The 20,808-nt window shown below is 50.7% G+C and overlaps 7 protein-coding genes across 7 annotated transcripts; 3 read left to right on the top strand and 4 right to left on the bottom strand.

Moving 5' to 3' along the window:
* Nucleotides 1-96: 96 nt before the first annotated feature.
* Nucleotides 97-1,860, bottom strand: PV10_00700 (uncharacterized protein; the record flags this gene model as incomplete). Its single annotated transcript, XM_016364811.1, has 1 exon — nt 97-1,860. One exon carries the CDS (start codon nt 1,858-1,860, stop codon nt 109-111), a length of 1,752 nt encoding a protein of 583 aa, XP_016228460.1. The 3' UTR covers nt 97-108.
* Nucleotides 1,861-2,202: 342 nt separating this feature from the next.
* Nucleotides 2,203-8,029, bottom strand: PV10_00699 (uncharacterized protein). The gene is made up of 2 exons (XM_016364810.1): nt 2,743-8,029; nt 2,203-2,689 (listed from the first exon to the last, which is right to left on the bottom strand). The coding sequence occupies exons 1-2, from the start codon at nt 7,530-7,532 to the stop codon at nt 2,551-2,553; spliced, it is 4,929 nt and encodes a 1,642-aa protein (XP_016228459.1). The 5' UTR covers nt 7,533-8,029; the 3' UTR covers nt 2,203-2,550.
* A 596-nt stretch (nt 8,030-8,625) lies between these two features.
* PV10_00698 (uncharacterized protein) lies at nt 8,626-9,790 on the top strand (the record flags this gene model as incomplete). Its single annotated transcript, XM_016364809.1, has 2 exons — nt 8,626-9,730; nt 9,780-9,790. The coding sequence occupies 2 exons, from the start codon at nt 8,626-8,628 to the stop codon at nt 9,788-9,790; spliced, it is 1,116 nt and encodes a 371-aa protein (XP_016228458.1).
* A 640-nt stretch (nt 9,791-10,430) lies between these two features.
* Nucleotides 10,431-11,976, top strand: PV10_00697 (uncharacterized protein). Its single transcript, XM_016364808.1, has 4 exons — nt 10,431-10,805; nt 10,953-11,044; nt 11,153-11,465; nt 11,520-11,976. The coding sequence occupies exons 1-4, from the start codon at nt 10,551-10,553 to the stop codon at nt 11,607-11,609; spliced, it is 750 nt and encodes a 249-aa protein (XP_016228457.1). The 5' UTR covers nt 10,431-10,550; the 3' UTR covers nt 11,610-11,976.
* On the bottom strand, nt 11,084-13,264 carry PV10_00696 (uncharacterized protein). Its single transcript, XM_016364807.1, has 5 exons — nt 12,760-13,264; nt 12,621-12,693; nt 12,157-12,555; nt 11,983-12,103; nt 11,084-11,927 (listed from the first exon to the last, which is right to left on the bottom strand). The coding sequence occupies exons 1-5, from the start codon at nt 13,061-13,063 to the stop codon at nt 11,790-11,792; spliced, it is 1,035 nt and encodes a 344-aa protein (XP_016228456.1). The 5' UTR covers nt 13,064-13,264; the 3' UTR covers nt 11,084-11,789.
* A 3,348-nt stretch (nt 13,265-16,612) lies between these two features.
* PV10_00695 (uncharacterized protein) lies at nt 16,613-19,060 on the top strand. The gene is made up of 2 exons (XM_016364806.1): nt 16,613-17,171; nt 17,222-19,060. The coding sequence occupies exons 1-2, from the start codon at nt 17,008-17,010 to the stop codon at nt 18,129-18,131; spliced, it is 1,074 nt and encodes a 357-aa protein (XP_016228455.1). The 5' UTR covers nt 16,613-17,007; the 3' UTR covers nt 18,132-19,060.
* Nucleotides 18,977-20,658, bottom strand: PV10_00694 (60S ribosomal protein L20-A). Its single transcript, XM_016364805.1, has 4 exons — nt 20,589-20,658; nt 20,535-20,538; nt 19,809-20,170; nt 18,977-19,631 (listed from the first exon to the last, which is right to left on the bottom strand). The coding sequence occupies exons 2-4, from the start codon at nt 20,536-20,538 to the stop codon at nt 19,479-19,481; spliced, it is 519 nt and encodes a 172-aa protein (XP_016228454.1). The 5' UTR covers nt 20,589-20,658; the 3' UTR covers nt 18,977-19,478.
* Between the last annotated feature and the right edge of the window lie 150 nt (nt 20,659-20,808).

The raw sequence follows: 20,808 nt of genomic DNA, 5'->3' as shown, positions 1-20,808 counted from the left end.
CCCCGTCCCCCGATAAAAGATCAATAACTAATATACAATATCCAATATCCAATATCCAATATTCAACGCCCATGAAAATCAAAACTAAATGTCCAATTCTAATTGCGATCACAACCCCTTCGAATCAATACTCTTTCCCGCCGCCCTCGTCACTCTTCCATGCGTCGGTATCGGCGCTTGTACATATTGTCTTTGAATCCCTTCGACTGCAGACAATAATTCTCGGTTTCGTCGTGTATTGGCTCTGCGACGGCGGCGTGCTTGTTTACGTGGTTGTTTCCCCACCTGTTGTTTCCTTGCTTGTTTTCCTGGTGTCGCTGTCTTGGATGATTTACCAGCAGCCTTTCCCTTTCCCTTAGCGTTGGTGGTCGTCTTGGTCGTCTTGGTCGTCTTCCCCTTGGTCTCAGTCTTTGCAAACGTGACCGTTTTCCCCACCTTTGATGCCGTCTTCTTAGCCAAACCAGCTGGTTTCTTACCTGTTGGCGGTGGCGGCGGCGGTGGCGATGGCGATGGCCGTGGAATCGCTATGGATATCGCTGGTAACTTTGGATACCCGTTCTCACTCAGTTCCACGACCCGGCGCGGAGGTGGTGGTGGTGGCGGCGGTGGCGGCGGTGGTGGTGAAGGTGGTGGTGGAGCTCGTGATGCAATTCGTCGTGTCCGGAAATGAATTTCGGGTGAATATCGTCTTGGAGTGACGGGACGACGTTTCGCGTGTTTGGGTGGTGATGGCGGAGTTGGCATTTTACGAGGAATGGGAATCCGTTTGGGAGCAGGAGCAGGAGCAGGAACAGGAGCAGGACCGGGGGTTTGATTGCGGGCTGGTGATGGACGTTGTTCTTGACTTTGTTCTTGCCCTTGCCCTTGCCCTTGCCCTCGCCGCCCTTGCTGTTCCACCACCTCCTCATCGTTGTTTTCGTCAATGTTCCGTTCTTCTTCTGGTTCCTCAGGAGTCGGTTCTAGAGGGGCCAGGGCGGCAGCAACAGCACTTTCAAGTGCCTGAGTTCGACGACGACGACGTGCTTGAAGCCTACCTGGTGCTGGGGTAGGGGTTGAATTTGCACGGCGGAAAACAGGAAGTCGTGGAGGAGGACCTAGTTGTGCCGTATGCGATGGTGGTGCGGGAAGTCCCGAGTTGATGGGTGGTGCTGGATTTCCTATATAGGGTTGATATGCTGGATGTCCTGGGTATGCTGGATAGTTTCCCGGATTTATCTGCCACGTAGGAATAGTTGAATTCAGTAAAGGAAGTCCTGAGTTGATTGTATCCTGCAAAACATTTGGAACAGCCGGGCCAGTATTGTCGTTGTCGTTGTTATTATTGTTGTTATTGTTGATATCAATGGTGCTGCTGCTGCCGCTGCTGATAGGTATAGCATTATCGATCGCCTGGCCGGGTGGTTGCGAGTTTTGTCTCTGTGTTGCCGGAGTCGACGATGATGGTATAGCCACAGGATTGATGAAGCTTCCTTCTCCTTCTTGTACCTCTGGTTCGGGCGCATCAGACCTTGGGAGCGGCCGAGGACTACTGTGCCGGCTTCGGGGTCTAAGTGTCTCGGGTGACATCGATTCCGTAAGCCAACGGGGGTCGGTTCGTGGTTGGAATGTCGGTCTCCAAATTGGTACCTGGTTGGGACTCAATCGTTCACCTTGGTTATTCCATGGGGGCACCGAGGGCCGACTTTGGGATGATGATCCATTGCCATTGTTGGCACTGTTCTTGCTGCTGCCCTTGCTCTTGCTCTTGCTCTTGCTCCTGCTGTTGCCGGTAGATGGCACAGAACCATTAGACCGCGATGGCGGCGAAAGAGGCGGCAAACTGGCCTGTGGGGGAGGTTGAATGTCAGTTCTAGCGGTCATAGAAATAAGAAGAGTATAGATTGGCTTACCATCTCTCTTTCTCTTTGTCAAGCCTTCTGTAAGAAGTTGGTCTGTTAGTTCGGCGGCGCGCAACGAGTGTGACTCAGGATGGAGGAATGTCGCTGCGGAAAGTAGGAAAATCCAACTGAACGAGAAGACAACAAGTTCTTTAAGTCGAAAGAGAGGGATCCAATGGTAAGATAAAAGCCGAGCGAAAGAAAGAATAGAGTGAAAACGCTGACAACATCGTATGACACGGTCATAGACATAGAAAGACACATGAAGAGAAAGAACCACAGTCAACGCCGTTTGCGTCAGTGAACAACAAAACAAAAAGAATGATGATAGAGAACATTGTATTGAGCCATTGGCATGCGTAAATGCCGGAAATTGACAGGCAGTATAGGAATGTTGGTGGAATTCCTTGCTCACTCCTTGTTCACTTCCTACCTGTCCCACCTGTTGATATTCTGATCCCAACAGGCCTAGACTAATAATGAAGTCGGCCCAAACAAATCTTGTATTGATCATACATTATCCCCAACCGTTGTAAGTACTCATTCGTGATTTCGTAGATGGCCAAGGCATATTATATGTAGATTGTCTTCAAATCAAAAGAATCTCCCGGGTGATCGTATGTGGCTGATATAGTTTCTTCTCGACTTCATTCTGATAACGTCTTCAAGAGCGTTAATTGCCGAGCGCCACACCCTCCATATCTCCAAGTTTTGCGGCCAGAGAAGTGTCGTAGAAATTGAAATAGGGGTCTGGGATGCAAAAGGTCGAATGACGAAGCAGGACGTCAGCCGTAGGCCGGTCAGATGGATTACTATTCTTCAGTCAGCCTTGCATGCGTAGCATTAGGGATAGGGGACCACTCACACTTGAAAACAGTCATACATAAAGTTTAAACCGTCCATCGTGGCTGTCGATTGCACATCTTCAGGTATAGGAGGGGCCTGTCCAAGACTTCCAAGTTTGAAGATGGCGCCAATTGCTTCTTCGCGGCTCCATGGTCTTTTACCCGCAAACATCTCCAGGACCACGCAGCCAAGTGACCAGATGTCGACCTTGGCACTATACCCTTGTCCTTGGGACCGGACAACTTCAGGGGCCATCCAGAACACTGAACCTTGCATACTGTTGGTGACATCGTTGCCATAGATGTCATCAGATTTCTTTGAGATGCCAAAATCGGAGATCTTGCAGCTTCCGTCCAAGTCCAAAAGGATGTTGTCTGCTTTGAGATCACGATGCAAGATGCCTTCGTTATGAAGATATGCCAACCCTTCGAGTGTTTGTCTTGTCAGAGATCGAACAACAGGCTCTTCGAATTTGCCATGTTTGCGAAGACAGCTGCCGATGGAACCACCCGAGATGTATTCAAGATAGATGCTGATGGAGAATTCTTTCCGTTCGCAACCAAGGTATTGCACGATATTGGGGTGCTCGAGATCCTTCATGGTATCGATTTCGACATCCAGCGCAGCCACCATTTCTTTGATTCGGTCTTTGTCGTGAGCAGCCACCTTTTGGTTCACTTCCACCTGTTTGACGGCCAAGAACTCTCCAGTCGTGGCATTCATTCCAAGATACACGCGGCCGAAAGTTCCCTTCCCAATCAACCGACCACGAACAATCTTGAAGGTTGCCTGTCGCTTTGGCATGTCATCCGAAGGAACTTCTTCTTGTGGTATGGGATCAAGGGTCGACAGTCGATTCCCAGCCTGAGGTTTGATTTGCACGATGTTGGCTCCAAACATTTTGGTGCTCTTCCGTCGAACAACACTACTAACATTCGCTTGTTGGGCACGAACGGCGATCGACGGAGCTCTTGCAATGTCATTGCGTTTCTGAGCAACTTCACGAATGGACTTCATGCGACCGAGGCCACCTGCCTTCTTCACTTGCCTTTGGGCGACACTGGCGACTTTGTCGCGGTCGTTTGCCTTCAATGTCGACTCGTCAGATCCAAGAGTATCCGAATCATTTCTTCGTTCAAATCCGAGATTCAACCCGTCGGTGCCAAAAGTGACTCCTTTCATATCACGGGGCACTCGCTCCAGGGGGTCCTTGTCTGCTGCTTTCATGGGCGAGTTGATGTCTCCTTTTACTTCCAGGTATGGCTTGTCAAGGTCCACGCCAGGGAAAAATTCGTCGAGATGATCCACCACATTCTCTACCGCCGGACGGTTCGCCCAAATATTACTAACAAAAGAATCACGGCGGTTCATACGATCATCAGGAGATTGAGCCGAGCCGCTGAAGGAACCATCCGACATGTTGCGGCCATACCCATCCACGCTCATATCTGCGCTGGCCTCACCGTTGTTCTGAACAAGGGAAACACCGCTGGATGAGCCTGGCGATTTGAATCTGACATTCTTGGCAACATCTTGATCAGTGTCGACCGTCAAGGCTGGTCGTTGATCTTTGTTACCGAGCATTTGGGTGTCAGTTTTGTTTAATGACTTGTTTGCAATCGGAATGGCAAAAAGGCCATCGTCAGAATCGTCATCCGAATCTTCGTCCTTTGGTTGTGGGTTTGGTGAGGCGGCGAACGACACATTCGTCTCCTTGAACTCAAGATCTGGGCCATATGATTTGCGACTTTGGATTCCGGGTCGTGGAGAATTGTCACTGGCCGGGCTAATGCTCGGAGAGCCATCGAAGCGTCTCACATGGTCAACGGTTGGGTTACGCAAGCGAGGATCCTGTGGCAAAGCATCGTAGCCATCGTTGTAGTTGGGCGTATTGAAGTATGATCCTCCCTGCGCCCACATATGAGACGGACGCTGTGATCCACTGGAAATTCTCTTTCCATTCTGGTCGTATTGAGGTCCCTGTAACGGAAGATCTTTGCTTTGCGAACGACTGTGGCTGCCCACAGTCGCAGGAGCGCCGGCCATCTTGCCGACATTCGCAAGGGCAGCACCAATGCCTCCGGCTGCAGGTGACATAGAACCATGAAGCTTCCTCTTGGTGCGATCTTCTTCCTCCGCGATGGGATCAGACTGGCGCTTGAGTGCGTCTAGTGACGAGCGAGTCCCTGATCCTCTTGCCCTCAAAGAGTTGACCTTTGTCAAGGTGGTCGATTCAGACGGAGCAGTCGGTGGCTTACGCATTGGAACGAGATTGTCTACCTTTTTGTCCTCGAATGGCGACAATCTCGGCGCATCAAAGTCGATGACACCGTTACCTCTAATGCTGCTACTGCCGCTGTAAGTACTTGACTGTTCTTTCTGTGCTCTGCGAGATTCCAAATATGCTTGTGACTTTGCCTCTGTTTGGCGTCGGTACTCTTCAGCTCGTCTTTGCAATTCAGGATCCATTGTCATTTGGTCGCGACCAGACGTGCCGGAGATGTTTGTTTTGGCCGTGCCTTGACGTGGTCCAAGAGACACTCCAAGTCCATTGGCTGAACTTGAAGCGCCTGGCCCGGCGGACAGGGTTGGGCTCTGAACGTACAATTTCAAGCCTCCGAAATTATCAGCTCGAGACTTGATAGCCGCAAGGTTATTGTCTGAGAGGGGAGTTTCGTGCTCCGTTTGACCAGGCTCGGTAACATACATGTGAGCGTATTCTGCGTCTGGAATGCCTAATTCGATACAGATGAGGCTACGCAAGGCGATTGCAGTTTCGACGTCAGTCACGTCAACGAGACGGTAATTCCAATGGTCGGGTGTGACAAAAATGTATCTTTTGTTGATGGTTTGTGTGCGACGGGGAGGGAAGAAGGCTCTTTCATCTTCGGAAATGACTGTGGCTGAGGAGGGACGTTGGGCCAAGGCAGAATCGCTCCCATTAGCTGAAGGTTTTGAGAAAATCTGGCGAAATCCTGGACTGGTGGGCGATTCCGAGCCGTGCTCATCGACAGTTGGGGGAGCAGCATCGTGCTTCTTCCGGATGAATTTGCTGAGGAAACTCTTGCTTTGATCTTTTCCTCCGGGGCCAGGTCCATGTTCACTGCTCCACGCACGATGGGTGTCGAGAGGAGATGGTCTAGTGCCTTCATGGGCATCACGCCGGTCCGCATAGAACCGATTTCCGGCCTGACTGTCTGAAAAGGTGACACTTCGACTCGAATCCTGCGCAAGAGGGATATTATTGGAGACGGATCTGGGATGGCTGGTCATTTTACTCATAGAATCCGTACTATTGCTCTTGGAATGCTCTGGGCGGAATGTGTGGGAGTTGTGCGAGCTCTGCACAGGAATGGCGACCCCAAGTCCAGGGCTGGCGTTTGGTGAGGCATCGAATGGCTTGGGGAGTAGGGCGGTTGAACCATCACCAGAGAGATTGGGACTATGGCGCCCGCGACCACCAAGTCCCGACAGAACCCCACGGCTGTGTTCTGGCCGCCCGTGAGAATGCAGACTCTCGGCAGGTTTGCTGTCGTTGGGAGTTGACGATGCACTACTATGCTTACTGAAAACTGGCATGGTGCTGCTTCGGTTTTGAGAATTGCGAGGCCCCAGACTCGGGGGAAACGGTGCTGGCATCTGTTTGCCCGGACTTCCATCAGGACCTGCAGTGCCTGGCGCGCTGGCGAGATGAGGGGAGTTCTCCAGTGTACCATCTGTAGAAGCGCTTGGAAGGAGGCCAGACTCTCGTCGAACATGTCCAGTTCCGGCGCTAGCAGGACCTTCTCCACCCTGTTCAACGAGGCGAGAAACCAACTTGCGTAACCTCTTGCCTTCTTCTCGCTCACGAGCTTGATCCCAGCCAGTGTTACTGTTGGAACAGACCTTGGCAAGTTGTGGGTATATTGTCTGATGCATCATGCTAAAATTGCCACGTCCAGCAGGACCCCGGCCCAACTCTAAGAAGTCTGAACCCTGTAGCTTGAGAATTTTGAATGTCTCTTGCCAATCGCTGGAGAAGCCGTTGTTGCTGAGCCATAAGATAACACGATCAAGATTCCAGAGTGAAGCCAGTTCACTCGATGGCCCACTAGACACAGCGGCGCTAAGAGCTCTTTGGCGGCCGTGATCGCCATGAGGGTTTTGGAGGGTGGCAGTGGGCGGGCCAGGAGACAGTGGTTCGCTTATATCTCTTAGCGGGAGGCTGAAGGCAGGACGGCCCGAAGATGCGGAAGAGGCGCGAGTTTCTCTGTTTGCGATGTCGGGGTTTGGTTGGATAGGATTCGGGTAGGAGTAACTATGGGACATGGTCCCATCGGAGTATTTTGGCTCGTAATGGGAGTTTGTTGGCTCAGAAGTCAATTGAGCATCGTATCTCGAATAGGATGACCAGTCGTCGAGAGGCGGGATGCCCACACCAGGGCCAAAAGAGTCACCGGTAGGGATGAAGGTGGCGGAGAGGATAGGTTTATCGTTCTGAGGAGGTGGAGGGGGGATATTGAGGTGGGAAGGCTGTCTCATGCCATAACTCTGATGATGACTGATTGGGGGAGGTGGAGGGATATTTTGACCCATGCCTGAACGTGTCCATGGCTGTTGCCAACCCGCCCCCGGAAGTCCGTAGACCGTCCCCAGTGGCATACCATGATTAGGGTGGGGACCTGGAGGTGGTGGGGGGAGAGAGGATTGAGGGTACGGACGCGGAGGCGGGGGAGGTAGATGGCTCAGAGGGTTTTGAGATGGAGGAGGTGGTGGACCAGGGATATATTGTTGACGTTGATTGTCCATGATCTGACTACTGGAGACCATTGCCCAGGTAAGGATCGGGCTTGGTGGTCGAGTTTATGCTATTAGGACTGGTCAATCAGAGGCCCAATCTGTGCTGTGGCTCGGGATCATAGGGCATCATAACGGTGGCAGCCGAGTATTGATGTCGCAATGCTCGGGTTGACCCTTGCGTAACGTTGGTCTCGATAGGGAACTCAATGTCCAAGAACCGACTGCGAGAAATGGCTTGGGAAACTAGGTTTGGAGGATTTACTCCATGACGGACGAAGAAAGACAGTCGAATCTCTGAGTATCGAATAAGTACGAGACGTAGGAATTAGAGTGATACGAGGGAGGGCGGTGCTGGAGGTCTAATCTCACTTGCAGAAGAGATCAGATTAGGAGCAACAAAGAACGGCGCGCCGGCCAAGAGAACACCAAAAAGACGACAAGTAGAATGGCAGATAGAGGGAGCGAGGAGCATGAGGATGCAAAGACGGTAAGGTCGCTGTCGATGTCGACGTCAATGTGGATTGAGGTGGAGGTGGTGGCGGTGATGTTGTCGCAGTCCGAAGACGAGGCCGCACGCTCTTGCCGTGTCGCTTGTTCTGGCCAATGAGAGGCCAGTACAAAGCGCGTAGACAATCAGATGCCATGCCAGCCTCGTCATTTCTGATTTCAATATGGATTTCTTTCATCTTGTCAATGATCATCCTTTGATCCACTGATCAGACCCACAGGGATCTTTCTACAATGTCCTGTCCACCATTATCTGCACCTCCACAGCAGCTTGGACAATCCACGATGGGACAAATGCCATCGATGTCATCACAATGGCCTCACCTCCCACGATAAAGAACTCATGATCTCTTTGTCGCCTTTCCCTTTACCCATACCTATAGACCTTCCTGGCCCCTTTATCGACTCATCTCCACTCAAGATGACCTTGAAGCATATATATATATATATATATTACCATCAGTGTCCAATTCGGTTTCTTCTCCCATCCATCAAGGATTCAAATCTGCAAACAGAGGACTTTTGAAGAGCCAGGGCAATCACTGGCCAGCAGCCACTGAGATAAAAAAAAATTTATACCTGTCACCACCAAACACCATAAACTATTTTACGATCCATGGCAGCCCCCACCCCCGAGCCGTCCACACCGGACTATCCAGATTTCGGCGACCCTGCGGACCCAGCAACTTGGCTCGTTCGTGAGGGTGTTTCTCTTAGTGGTCTCGTCAGTAAACTAGCATTGACACCGAAGTCAGTGATGTCCTTGCACGGCCGTGTCGACCCTACATGTGTATACACCGCGGTTCCCAGCCCCCGGGGATTGACAAAATCCAAGTTCGAGGCGCAAATCGAAAGTAAATATCTTGAGTGGCTTGAGGCGAAGATAAGAACTGTTTCAGGTCTAGAGAAATTTCTCTCTGAATCAACTACTGATCCTAGTGAGAGATCTGACCTTGGGACGCAACAATTCCTTCTGAACCTGTTGAGTGCGGCACTGACCGTACAGGCGAATGGCATCTTCCTCTTGGCGCTGAGATCGGTGGGCCTTCGCTATGAGGCTGATATCTTTGCGGATCGCCTCGATCGCTTGGATTATTCTTGCCGGAAGGAAATCTGGAGCAAGGTGCAAGAACATCGTGAGCGCATGGACTTTCCTCTTAACCTGCTCCACGGTAAGCTTGTACAGGAGGATTCTTCCGCTGGCATTAGAGACTACCTCCAAACACGTTTTCCCGACCTATACAAGACCCCAGAACGAGACCAAGACGATGATGACTGTCCTATCTGCAGCTGCGACCTGGACACAATCCAGGCCATTATGCCTGTCACTCGTTACCTTGAGCCCGATCGGAGTATAGTGGTCTGGGAACTTGAGGATCTGGCGCACCGGGCAGTTGCCCTCGAGGGACCCTTAGACACCCAAACTGGCGCTTCCAGACTGGCCACGATCCTCCGAGAGAAGTCCAAGAAAATCGCGACAAATTGTTGGAAGTTTGCCCAGAGCTTCTCCGTCTGCGCCCAAATTGCAGGTTCGACCAAGTCACTACGGTCGGCGCAGGGATGGGGATCACTCGTCACATCTTTCAACACCGCCCAACTTCAAGCTCCACCGGCTCCGACATTGCAAGGAACCATCAAAGTTCCTCAGCAGGTCGTGTCCTGCGGAACCTGCAAGAAAGGCTTTCACAGCGAATGCCTCGGCTCATGGCTTGCAACTGGAGGTAACAGCTGCCCACATTGTCGCGCAGATATGACCCGTGACTCGTTCAGATCCTGGTTGAAGCTTACCAACACCCTTTGCGCGGCTGCGAGGAGACAAAGGGAAAGTGCATACGTGAAGGTGCTGAGGGAGCATGGAGACTTTTGAGATGATGATCGATTGATCAAGTTAATACAAGGTAAGTTGGACCGTTGCTCATGGGAGAATCACATCGCCATTCAGTCATAGAAGACATAACCTTGACCACAGTGGTCAGTACTACCAGTAAGTGTCAGCAGAGGTAAGTCGAGAAGACCAAGCAAGGTAAGAAAAGTATTCAATGATTAAACCCACTCCTTCCATCCCCTTCCCAACCGAGAACCCATGCCATTCCCCTCGAAAAAGGAACCCAGCAGCAGTCGTCGTGAGGCCAAAGCTTCATGATGCCTAAATATAGCGCCGGGACCATTGATGAACACTTGAACTCCATAACTTACGGCCTACTCTTACGAATAAATAGACATAGCAATCTTTTGATAAAGAAATACCCTATCTAGATTGCCTTACCCCTCCAAATTTAATATTCCAAGGTCCCAATGTATCCAATCAAGAGAAACTCCCAGAAACTCCCAATCACAAAATAAGCATAAAAATGACTAATCCCTCCAGCTTGACGTCACCTCAGCTGGAGAAGGGAAGTACATACATTTGGTAAATAACGTCCAATATCCAATATCCAGTATCTAGACAACCAAGAACAGCACATCATCTATACATTTCCATTTTTATGTCATATCCTTATACCATCCAGGTCCAGTAAGCCCTAAACCGCCCCCCCGAGAATGCCTCCAAAACCCTACGCCATCATCGCGGGCGTTGGCGCCGGCACTGGCGCAGCAGTCGCGAAACGTTTCGCAAAGGCATATTCAGTGGTACTACTATCTCGAAGTACTGACAGTTTCTCGGCATTGGAAAAAGAGATTAATGATTCGGGAGGTGATGCGGTTGGAATTGCGACTGATGTTGTAGATGAGAATGGAGTTGCGAATGCGTTGAAGATTGTGGATGAGAGGTTTGGGAGGGATGCGATTTGTACGGTGAGTTAGTATCTACCTCCTTTTATTCCTTCATACATCTAGATTCGATCCAGTTACTGTATATGTCTACCCTACCATGTTCTGTTCCTTTCTGCTAGACCAGTGTGTGGACCATACTCATTGACACCCCTCTGATACTATCTATAGGCCGCGATATTCAATGCTGCTGGCAAGCTTGCTGTCAAGCCCTTCCTCGAATTAACGACTGATGCTTTTCTCGCTCCTCTGGATGTTAATGTGTGAGTTACGATTTGTTCCGTTATGTGTCTCTTCCTTCAGAACATGCATCTTCCACACCTTAATCCCCCCGCCGTAACTAACCAATCTTGAATTCCCTTTCCACACAGTAAAGGTGGTTTTCACTTCTCGCAGGCCATCCTCCCACGCCTGCTCAGAACGGCCGAGTCCTCCAAAACAACAACCTACCCACCGACTTTGATCTTCACCGGCGCCACAGCGTCGCTTAAAGCATCGGCGAATTTCTCCTCTTTTGCCGTCAGCAAATTCGCTACACGTGCACTGGTCCAATCGCTGGCGCGCGAGTTTGGTCCAAAAGGTGTCCATGTTAGTCATGCGATCATCGACGGTATCATAGACACTCCGGCGACCAAGGACTATATGAAGGACGCTGGGCCGGATGCCAAGATTGATCCGGAGACGGTGAGTGTTTTTCCAATAGTGTGGTAATTAACCTTGCTGACAAGGGGTTTCAAGATCGCCGAGACGTACTGGTATCTACACACCCAGCCAAAGTCGGGATTCACACATGAATTGGAAATCAGACCTAGCAGTGAGAGGTGGTAGGAGTTTCGTCCATTGATCGAACGTGCGGTCCAGAACAACGATCAAGGCAGGATATCATGAAGGCGTCTAGCTTGTGACATGGAGCGAAGGGCTTGGAACTGTCAGAAGTGGTGACATTTCTACCATATCCAGGATCTTGGTGGCGATATTTTGCTGATAGGAGAATTGACTGCTTGATGTTCAATATGGTCTGTATCTTCCTTCTGTGTGTTTCTTTGATTTGGAAGTTTTGGATGGCGTAGACGAAGAAGCATCACCTTCAGAGGCACGGAATGCGGCAACTTGGCCATCCTCTCCGGCAGTGAAGACGACACCGGTCTGTAACAAGTCAGGGCTGTTTGAAACAATCGCGACAATGGCAATGGAATTATACCTGTTCATCCACATAGATGGATCGCACTATTTCTCCACCGTGGGCGCCGTGGAGGACGACTCGTCGGGTGAGGTCAAGCCCAATGCCACGTCTTACCTTGACCAGGTCGACCTGTGAATGACTAGTAGCATATGGTGAGTGGAGAAACCTCTCGTGCGGGAATACTCGGCATACCTGTGAGAGCCACAAGCCGTCACATAGTCTGGACCACTAGGAAAGACGTCAATGACGTATTCACATGGCACCTTGGGCCTAAGATCGCCTAATTGATCTGAGGCCGGCTTGTCAAGGTCCGAGTCGTCGAGGGTAAGAGAATGCAAGGCTAGATTCTGGTCTGAGCTTAGTGCGTATAATTCGTCTGGACCGAGAAATCCGGCCTTGTGAATAGGACCATGGTTGACTGCCTGGAGAAGACTATCATCTTCTTCGGTAATGAGGGTGTCGAAGATGCTGACTAGACCGTCGTCGCCTCCACTGAGTAGAATGTTGTTGCGAAGGGGGTGAAAGTCGAGTGCTGTGATTTCGTCGTTGTTCTCGGTATTTTGCCAACGGGGTTTAGATTGTCTTCGATCCCTTTTGGGAGAATGATCAGCATGAATGATAATTGAGAGAATTGTGGATGCCGAGGCGAGGCTCACCAGACTGAAACAACGGTTTCACTCCCCACCGCCAGATCGTTTCCTCGACACGCCAAGACATTGATAGGTTTACCTGAAGCCGGCAGTCAATATCAACTGGATCGTTTTGAGAATGAGGTAAAGATCTCGGTTGAGGTACCTGTTTGAAATTGACCGATTTGGGCTCGGGTGCGCACGTCAAAGATTGACACTAGGCCATCGACGCCTCCACATATGGCGGAACAACCATCATCAGCAACGACAAGAGAGGTTAGGTTCTTGGGGAGATTCTTGGGTGTGACGGCATGACTGGTTTGCAGGGTTGTGCTGTCCAAGAGGTAAAGGTGGTTGTTGGAGGTGATGGCAACGATGCCACGGTCGGCAGTTGGAAGAATGGTGAAGATGTAAACATCCGAGGCAGCAGGAGGACAACAACTAGCGACTTGACGATAGCTTAGTGACATGGTTGTAAAATCAGGTGGAGGCAACAGGATCAGGCTGCGGGGATAGGGTCAATGCCACCACGGGCCGCAAGAGAGACCAGTTAGATCAGAGATAGAGGCGGTGAGCCAATGTGTGTTTCAACGCAGGAGAAAGGAAGAGGTTCGTGTAGATGGTGCAACATCAGTACAGAGTCGAGTCACCGGGTTGTATGTTGTCATGTGTTTGGCAGTGTGGTCTACTGCAAGATGGAAAGGCTGTCGTGGGTGTCGACATTGAAGATTTGTGGGCCGAGCGGCGCAGAGAGTGCGTGAGTGTGGCAGTCTGCCAAGCCGGAGATGGGTTGAAGCTTAGACGTAGGTTGTGTTTTACCGTAGCACAAGTTAGGCACCTAAGCCGGCACTGGCCGGGCATGACATGGGGGCAGAGGGGCATGGCATGGGTTTGCTAGGGAAGAAGCACCCTACCCGTCTGCTGACCAACTGCACTTAAGTTAGGCGAGTACAAGGGCATGAAGGGCACCCGGGAATGGAAACGTCCGCGACCCAGATTGCTGGGACACTGCAGGCTGCAAGTTGGCTGCCTGTAGGCAGTTGGCTGTACACGTTGACCAGCCTGCAGGCCCAAGGATTGGAGAGGTTGTAACCCAGAGTACTGCCTGGTGCCCGTTCGGTTTTCTATAATGGTTCTCCAAGGGCTGTTAAAGAACTGGATGCAGCCATCCTCGTATCTTGTGTCGATCACCACTACCAAACACGATGCACATGGCCTGGGGAAAGTGATGGGCTTGATGCCGTGCAAATTCCGCGTAAATCCCCCATCGTTCCACTGGACTCAACCGAATTGTGACAGTTGCAGATGGTTCTTGCAGATCGCGACCTGAAACCACCACTTGCAGATTCCTACGTACTTAGTATATGCTGTATGCAACTTCCTATTGTCGCTTATCGGTTCTCGTCCGGGATACGGTCGGAAATTGACAGTTACCCTGCAGACATGTAAGTGGAAGTTGAATCGAGGGAGTGAAGTGAGGCCCTGCAACTAGTCAACGACCCAACACAGTACCAAGTACCTCCTATTTGGGTGTCCAACACCTAACCATCCTGTTGAATCAAACTTGTTGCATGTTAGAGGATGGGTCTGGTTGCCTCTTGTTCTCGCCAAGCCTGGATGATGTCGTCGTTTGCGGTTTCGTTTCGTGGCAATCCTAATCATGGCAACCACATGTTCAAACTTCAAAGTCAACATGCCTGCTTACAGTCATGGCTGCACACGTGGGGCCCTGGGGCGTAAGAGGGTCCAGCGCCAGTTTTTCTACTGGGAACTTTCCTTGGAGGTTTGGCATTTTGATTAATGAATCCATACCTTCCATGACTCGAATTCTGCAAATGCCTTTATCTGGAGGATTGGCTACTGCAGAGTGTTCGGACTGACATACGGAAAGTACCATGCGCAGGTCACTGCTACTGACTAAAAGATCATGCACGAAGTACTACAGACTCCAGGATCATGCTACTGCACATATACACACCAAAATTTAGGTACCTACGAAGGAGTACTTCCTGCAGCAGGCCTGAGATTAAACATCCTGCCCGTCCCGGTATTCTGGTCATGGCGTATTCAAGCTAATGGCACGGACCTTAAGCTTGGTCACCACCATCCAGTGGCATCCACCTAACTCCGTACTTGAACCGTAAACCTTGCCAACTAGTGACGATCTAGGGGAGTTATTGGATTGCCCTAACCGAACTAACACATCGAAGCGTTGATGCCTGTACGTATGCGTAGACGAGTTCGGGATTTTCACGCTCTCGTGTCAAGCGTTGGTTTTGTCTGTTGAAGCTTGTTCAACAACAGGCCTCGGAACCATCATCTCCCGAAGCTGTTATCGTCCACGGAGCAGCTGGATGACTTTCTAGTGTCGGTGGAGTGTCCAACAGTCGAGGTGATGGTTTGGGATAGGGATACTTTGGTGTGCTTGGGCTCTCGTGATTCCCAAACCCAAAGAGATGGCGGGGCCGACAGATTCTGTACTAATTACAGGCCCCCTCGGCCCTTCGGCCCACCTAAAAGATGTCAACTTAGTTAAGAAAACCATGCAAAAACATCTTTTTCAAGGTGTCAAATGCTTTGATTGGTGATACTGTAATTGTAGAACTCGCTGTATGCAACCTGGAACACGAGCCGCTAGCTAATTTTGTAGATCTTCAGCCTCTGCATTCGAGAGTGAGGCAGGCCGCAGCCTCAAGAATATCAGCCATTCAGGTTAGGTACCTGGCTACCTACCTACCTACATACCTTACCTACCTGGTACTTGACCATGCGTGTTACGTACATATCCAAGATGCAATGAATCATGCCAATGCCAATGCTACAGCAATAGAACAGTGTGCACCGAACGTGCTAAACTTGGGCATGCACAGGACGGAAGGTAACTACGGTAGTTGTGCTTGCACGTGTTGCATCGGTTGTGTAACTCTGCTTTTCTGTCGGCAAAAGTCCTTGTGTCAATCCTGTAGAATGCCACAATTGGCACAAATTAATCCTGACCAACCATGCACATGGCACGAGGTCTCGATCCAGGCCCGTTTGCTGTCACCCAAGTTGTTGGTAAATTGAACTCTGGAAGCAAGGATTGCAGGCTGCAGTCATCCGAAAGCAGTGTCTCTAGCCCAACAACTTGCAAGTTCAAACGGAGTGTGGGTGGCCTAGAGCCCCTCGGGCCTTTGGGCTTACGGAGTACTGGGTGCTTTACTACTACTTATTGCCGTGATTTAGGTTTGTCGCACGATCCCGCGCCCAGTAGAGAGCCTGTAACTCAACTCTCCGGGCATGGCGGGGCATCAGCAGTGGAAAGCAGTGGAACGAACAAGGTTAACCTAGTTGGTGTTGGCACGGGTCGTCCAGAGTCCCGACCCCTTTTTAGTCAACCAACTACTTGAACTCACCACCTGCAGACAAGGAATAGCGGACTCGCTTGCCTTCGGGACTTACGGAGTAGGGTTAAACTGAACCAGAGTTGGCCATGCCCACTGCTTGGAACCCAGTACTCTGTACCGTCAGTCTCCTTTGGCCCCAAGCCCAACCCCTCGGTTCTTAGGCTCAGGCTCAGGTGCCCCTCCCACCCTAACAATGCCCCTAATGCCAAATCCCGCCAGCCTTTCTGGGCGTTCGATGCCTCCACTTGCCGTGCACGATTAACATTGCACTATTGTTGTTGCATCGTTGTTTCCGCTATTTGGGCGACCCAAGGGTCTGGGGACTGCCTGTAGATTGTAAAAAGTAAGTTTCTAGGTATGAAGGTAAGGACGACCAAGTCTATGGCAGCCAATGCCCCAACTGCCCCCATTGCCACAACTAGTGAACGGCAGTAGCGAACTCCCACTGTCCATCCACCGTCTCCCTCCTCTTCCTCCCAACTTCGGTCCCCAGTAAAAAAGACGTGCATCTCAACTGCGGACGCCCATGATCTCTCACGCCGTCGCCTGACGTCGCATAAGCTTTGAATTTTCCTCCACTCACAACCCCTCGCACAGTGTCAAAATATATCCATACTTCCTGGCGTCCTTTTCCCAATGCAAAGCCCACTCACTTACTATTACCAGGCTCTCGTCTGTGTCTGTCTTTGACACGCCAACAGCTCCAGCGTCCATCTCCATTTTTCAGTCTCCGTTTTCAATTGTCCATTTGTCCATTGTCCATTTCGAGATTTTTGTGTCATTGCAAAAAGTCCTTTTCCGCTTTTCCTTATCTCCCTCGTTCTGCTATCGGCTGGCCGCACAATGGCCGTCTGTTGTTGTTGCTACTAGCAAACAAGAACCCACTTGACTTGACCGCTTCGCGTCCTGGTTCTGGCTAAGCAACTGGATATGCCTGACCACCTCACTAAAGCATAGTGGGACGAACTGAGTGGACTGCCGATCCGTGCTAACCGCACACGACCGTCCCGACGAACCAGGAAGGATCAATGTCGACATCGCCGGCGCATCAGACTCGCCTTGTCAAGAGTTCCTCCAGCTCTCCCGACATTTCTTTGTCTTCCATCCCAACTTCTATGCCTATGGCGGGAGCCTTCGTCGCCGGCACGGACACCGTCCGCGAGTATGGCAGAGAGTATGGCACCTTTAGAAGGTCCGCACTCCCCCTCCCACGTGCCCTCGTCCTGCTGACCTGGCAAACAGAGAACAATACATGATGCCTCACGATGACCGTGAACGAGATCGTCTAGACATTATGCACACCATGCTCAAGGTCATTAGACCCCCAGCCACCAGACTGACTTCATGCCCGACCGAAATGCTCGAACAGCCGGCGGATGGCCCTTTTGGTACTTCTCCACGAGTCCTCGATCTCGGCTGCGGCACTGGCATCTGGATGATTGATATGGCCAAGTTATTTCCTCAAGCTGAATTTGTCGGCGTCGATCTCCAACACATGGGACCTCCTAGTCTGCCTCCCAACGTCTCGGTGCGGGCCCATTGGGATTATGAGACCATCTGGTTGCTGGGAGAGCGGAGCTGGCATCTCATTCACCTTCAACTCAGTCTGGGCAGCGTTAGCGATTTGCTTGGTCTGTACCAGAAGATCCATCGCCACCTTATCCCCCGCGTCGGATGGTTCGAACACGTCGAGATCGATTTCCAACCCCGCTGTGACGATGGCACCCTCCAACCTGGCAGATTGACCGAGTGGTGGGATCTTTACATCAAGCCTGTCTACGAAGAAGGCAAGCGCCCCATTCACTATGACGAGGCTCGTATCCGCAACTCCTTCCACGCCGCTGGTTTCATCGATATCCAGCATGAAGAATACCGTCTTCCCCTCCGGGGTTGGACGAATCACCCGGACGAACAAAGGGCAAAAGCCGAGCAACGCGCAGGCTTATGGTGGAATATAGCTCAATCCTCCGGTCCTCAGAACACAAGTGGCGTTGGCATGGAAGCCATGAGTCTCGCACCGCTTTGTCGTTATGGTGGTGGTTGGACCGAAGAAACGGTTCGTCGACTATGCGACGAAGCCCAGCAGCAAGCCTCCGATCCAAATGTTCACGCCTACAATGTTGTCCATATCTGGAGAGGACGAGCCCCTTGAAACCGCTTGCGTGTGTGGGAAAAGTTAGTTTTGGCGGTACTTTGTTTACAACGGATGGGCATGGGCGGCATTTTCCATACAAAGTTCCACTCATAGCATGCCTACCGGTCTGGAAGACTGCGGAGCCTGCTCAACGTACCTGCCTTGGCGGATATGTGCTGGCGAAGACCTTGGAGGGCAGTGTCAATGCTCAAGCCAAGGCCTTGATCTTGCCGCCACATTACCAAGTCCATTGTCGACATAATTGGCCTTTCCGTTGCAATGTAAGGCCTGAGCCTCAGTCGATCGAAGAAAGACCTAGAGCACAATGATTGGACGAGAAGTAATGAGGATTGACCTCCTTGGGTGGGCAATTGGACAGTCTCCATGGACTTGGGCACCCGCAGAAAGGCTGGACCGGGTGCGCAGTTCATCCGCTTCGTCAATAAACCCAGAAGACCGGTCTGCACGATTCGTTACTGATCGAAGAAGACAGACACGTGTCCTAACATGTCCCAACACCAACATGGAGAACTCTCCCATGCTGTGACCGAGGAATGCCCTATGAAGGTGCAAACTCGAATAAGATAGCGAGGTCAGGCCAGGGAACCCCGTCAATTTGTCCCAACGGTCAAACGACCACCCGCACAAGGTTTATCCTCAACTCAGACACGCTGATCAAGACCACCATGTCAAGCACGCAAATCTCACTTATCCAATCTTTCTCGTATCAAGGAACGAAATTTAGTCCGCAGAATTGGCTACAAGGGATTTGGATGGGTTGGATTGAGTGGTCTCACCACATGACATATAGGAGTAGCCTTCTGCAGATGAGTAGCCAACTACCCCTGATCGAGGGTACGGTCAATCACTCCTTCGCTCGCAAAAAAAAAAATAGGAGCCACGATCTATGCAGGATTTCTTTCTTTAATGAGTCAAAATCAATTTCATTGATGATCATCTTGTCTGAATCCTGAGTTGATTGACTTGACTGACTGCTTGCATTGCATGATCTTAGCCGTGTGGTGGAGTACCTCTTCCTTGCTGGATCACCAGGTTAAGTGTACTTCATTTGCCTCGCATCGCATCCCCTTTTCTATCGTGAAACCTCTCTCTCCATCCACCCATCCATCCTCATTTCACCATCCAACATCCGCAAGATGTCAGATATTAAATCAGGTCAGGACAGACCCGATCAGATGAGATCAGATCAGACCATGGACACATGCTTCTTTCTTCAAGTCATTGTCAATTCACCCACTTTGGCCACCACCAATTTTCACACTCAGTCAACGACACCATCACACCAGTCCCAGTCACAAGTCACAACTGGCCAGATACCAAGGATTATTATCCATTTCTCGTCTTTTAAGCAAAGGTGCTGGGTCGGACAGGCGTGAACAGCTTCTTGTTGCTGGTGACACGGTGAGGAAGAGGGAATTTGAGGTTCTTGGAGATCAACTGCTTGATGTATGGTCGCTTGACATCGTTTTCCGAGGCGAGTTCGACAACCTTGAGGATCTGTTACAAATAGTCTTGTTAGTTCATGTCATTGGCCATAGCTGTGCGAATAGTTTTCTCCAAGAAAACAATCCATCCTTTTGTTTGTAGTTGACTTTAACTCCTCCTCCTCTTCCTCGACACATTGCGCAGCAACAAAGAAAAGAGAAAAAAATCATCTGATCTGGATCAACTTACGTGGACACTCCTGAATCGAGCACGATGTCTGGCGGCCATGTCCTGATACAAAGCCTCGACGGCATCGGTACGGCTGAGTTCTCGGTACTCCTTGTACATGTTGTGGGTGCCGGAGCGGGAATCATAACGAAGCCAGATACCAAAGTTCTTGACCTTGAGAGGGCGTTTCTCGTGGATGACGTTCAACGACACAATCTCGCCGGTGGTCTTCTTGACCTTTCGCAGCTTTTGCAGGAAATACCAGAATCGAGATTTGGCGACAACTTCATTGGGAGCGAAGATTCTCATCCGGTACAGTTTAGGGGTGGGGTTGCTGTCGGTGGGCAGGTGGCGGCCAATGACCTGGTATTCTTGGAAGCGACCTATAAGAAAAGAAAGGTGTTGTTAGTTTTCGTGGAAAATTGGAATGTTGTGTGCGTGACGGTAATCTCGTAGTGGTGATAGTGGTCGTCGTTTTGGTGTTGGATGTGCGATGTGAGAATTCCTCCTGGCTTCTTCTGTGGATGGGTTGTCGATGCGATAGAATTCCCTGGACACCACACCAGCAACAATAGCCTCCTCTTTTGCGGCGTAGCATCCATCGTTCCATGTCTCGTATATTCACTGATTCCTCAGGTCGATTCGCATTGCCGCACAAACCCCTTCAAAGCCTTCTCAAAGAAATCTCACATCGCACTCGGATCCAGACGAAAACGAAACAGGGATATCGGAAGGAGTGTAGCTTACCCATCTATAATCTTGTCAGCGGCTATACGAGTCATCAAATCGTAATAATCTTACCTTGACTGAATTGGTCGACCTCAAATGTGCTTGTCGTCGGAATGGTTAATCGCTTCCAAAGCGAAGGTTGTCTGCGCAAGATCAAAGATGGAGTCGCAGTTTTCGGTGCCAAGATTTTGAATTGTGTGTGCTTGGCAATCATCACTGATGCATGTTCGAGGGAAATTATGATTGGGTGATGGTTTGAGTGGGGCCCCCAGTCCTCTTCTGCGGATCAAAT

Source organism: Exophiala mesophila (assembly GCF_000836275.1).
Source record: "Exophiala mesophila strain CBS 40295 unplaced genomic scaffold supercont1.1, whole genome shotgun sequence".
NCBI classification, from domain to species: Eukaryota; Fungi; Ascomycota; class Eurotiomycetes; order Chaetothyriales; family Herpotrichiellaceae; genus Exophiala; species Exophiala mesophila.
Note: the sequence above shows the minus strand (reverse complement) of the source record. Positions and strands in the feature narration are given on the sequence as shown.

Bases quoted from the DNA above. Each gene is read 5' to 3' on its own strand.
- PV10_00699 (XM_016364810.1), bottom strand. From the start codon at position 7,532: ATGGTCTCCAGTAGTCAGATCATGGACAATCAACGTCAACAATATATC. The intron at 2,690-2,742 runs GTGAGTGGTCCC...ACTGAAGAATAG, and splicing joins ATGTATGACTGTTTTCAAGT to TAATCCATCTGACCGGCCTA.
- PV10_00697 (XM_016364808.1), top strand. From the start codon at position 10,551: ATGCCTCCAAAACCCTACGCCATCATCGCGGGCGTTGGCGCCGGCACT. The intron at 10,806-10,952 runs GTGAGTTAGTAT...TACTATCTATAG, and splicing joins GGAGGGATGCGATTTGTACG to GCCGCGATATTCAATGCTGC. The intron at 11,045-11,152 runs GTGAGTTACGAT...CTTTCCACACAG, and splicing joins GCTCCTCTGGATGTTAATGT to TAAAGGTGGTTTTCACTTCT.
- PV10_00696 (XM_016364807.1), bottom strand. From the start codon at position 13,063: ATGTCACTAAGCTATCGTCAAGTCGCTAGTTGTTGTCCTCCTGCTGCC. The intron at 12,104-12,156 runs GTATGCCGAGTA...ATATGCTACTAG, and splicing joins ACGGCTTGTGGCTCTCACAG to TCATTCACAGGTCGACCTGG. The intron at 11,928-11,982 runs GTATAATTCCAT...GACTTGTTACAG, and splicing joins CCATCTATGTGGATGAACAG to ACCGGTGTCGTCTTCACTGC.
- PV10_00695 (XM_016364806.1), top strand. From the start codon at position 17,008: ATGTCGACATCGCCGGCGCATCAGACTCGCCTTGTCAAGAGTTCCTCC. The intron at 17,172-17,221 runs GTCCGCACTCCC...CCTGGCAAACAG, and splicing joins GAGTATGGCACCTTTAGAAG to AGAACAATACATGATGCCTC.
- PV10_00694 (XM_016364805.1), bottom strand. The intron at 19,632-19,808 runs GTAAGTTGATCC...TATTTGTAACAG, and splicing joins CTCGATTCAGGAGTGTCCAC to ATCCTCAAGGTTGTCGAACT.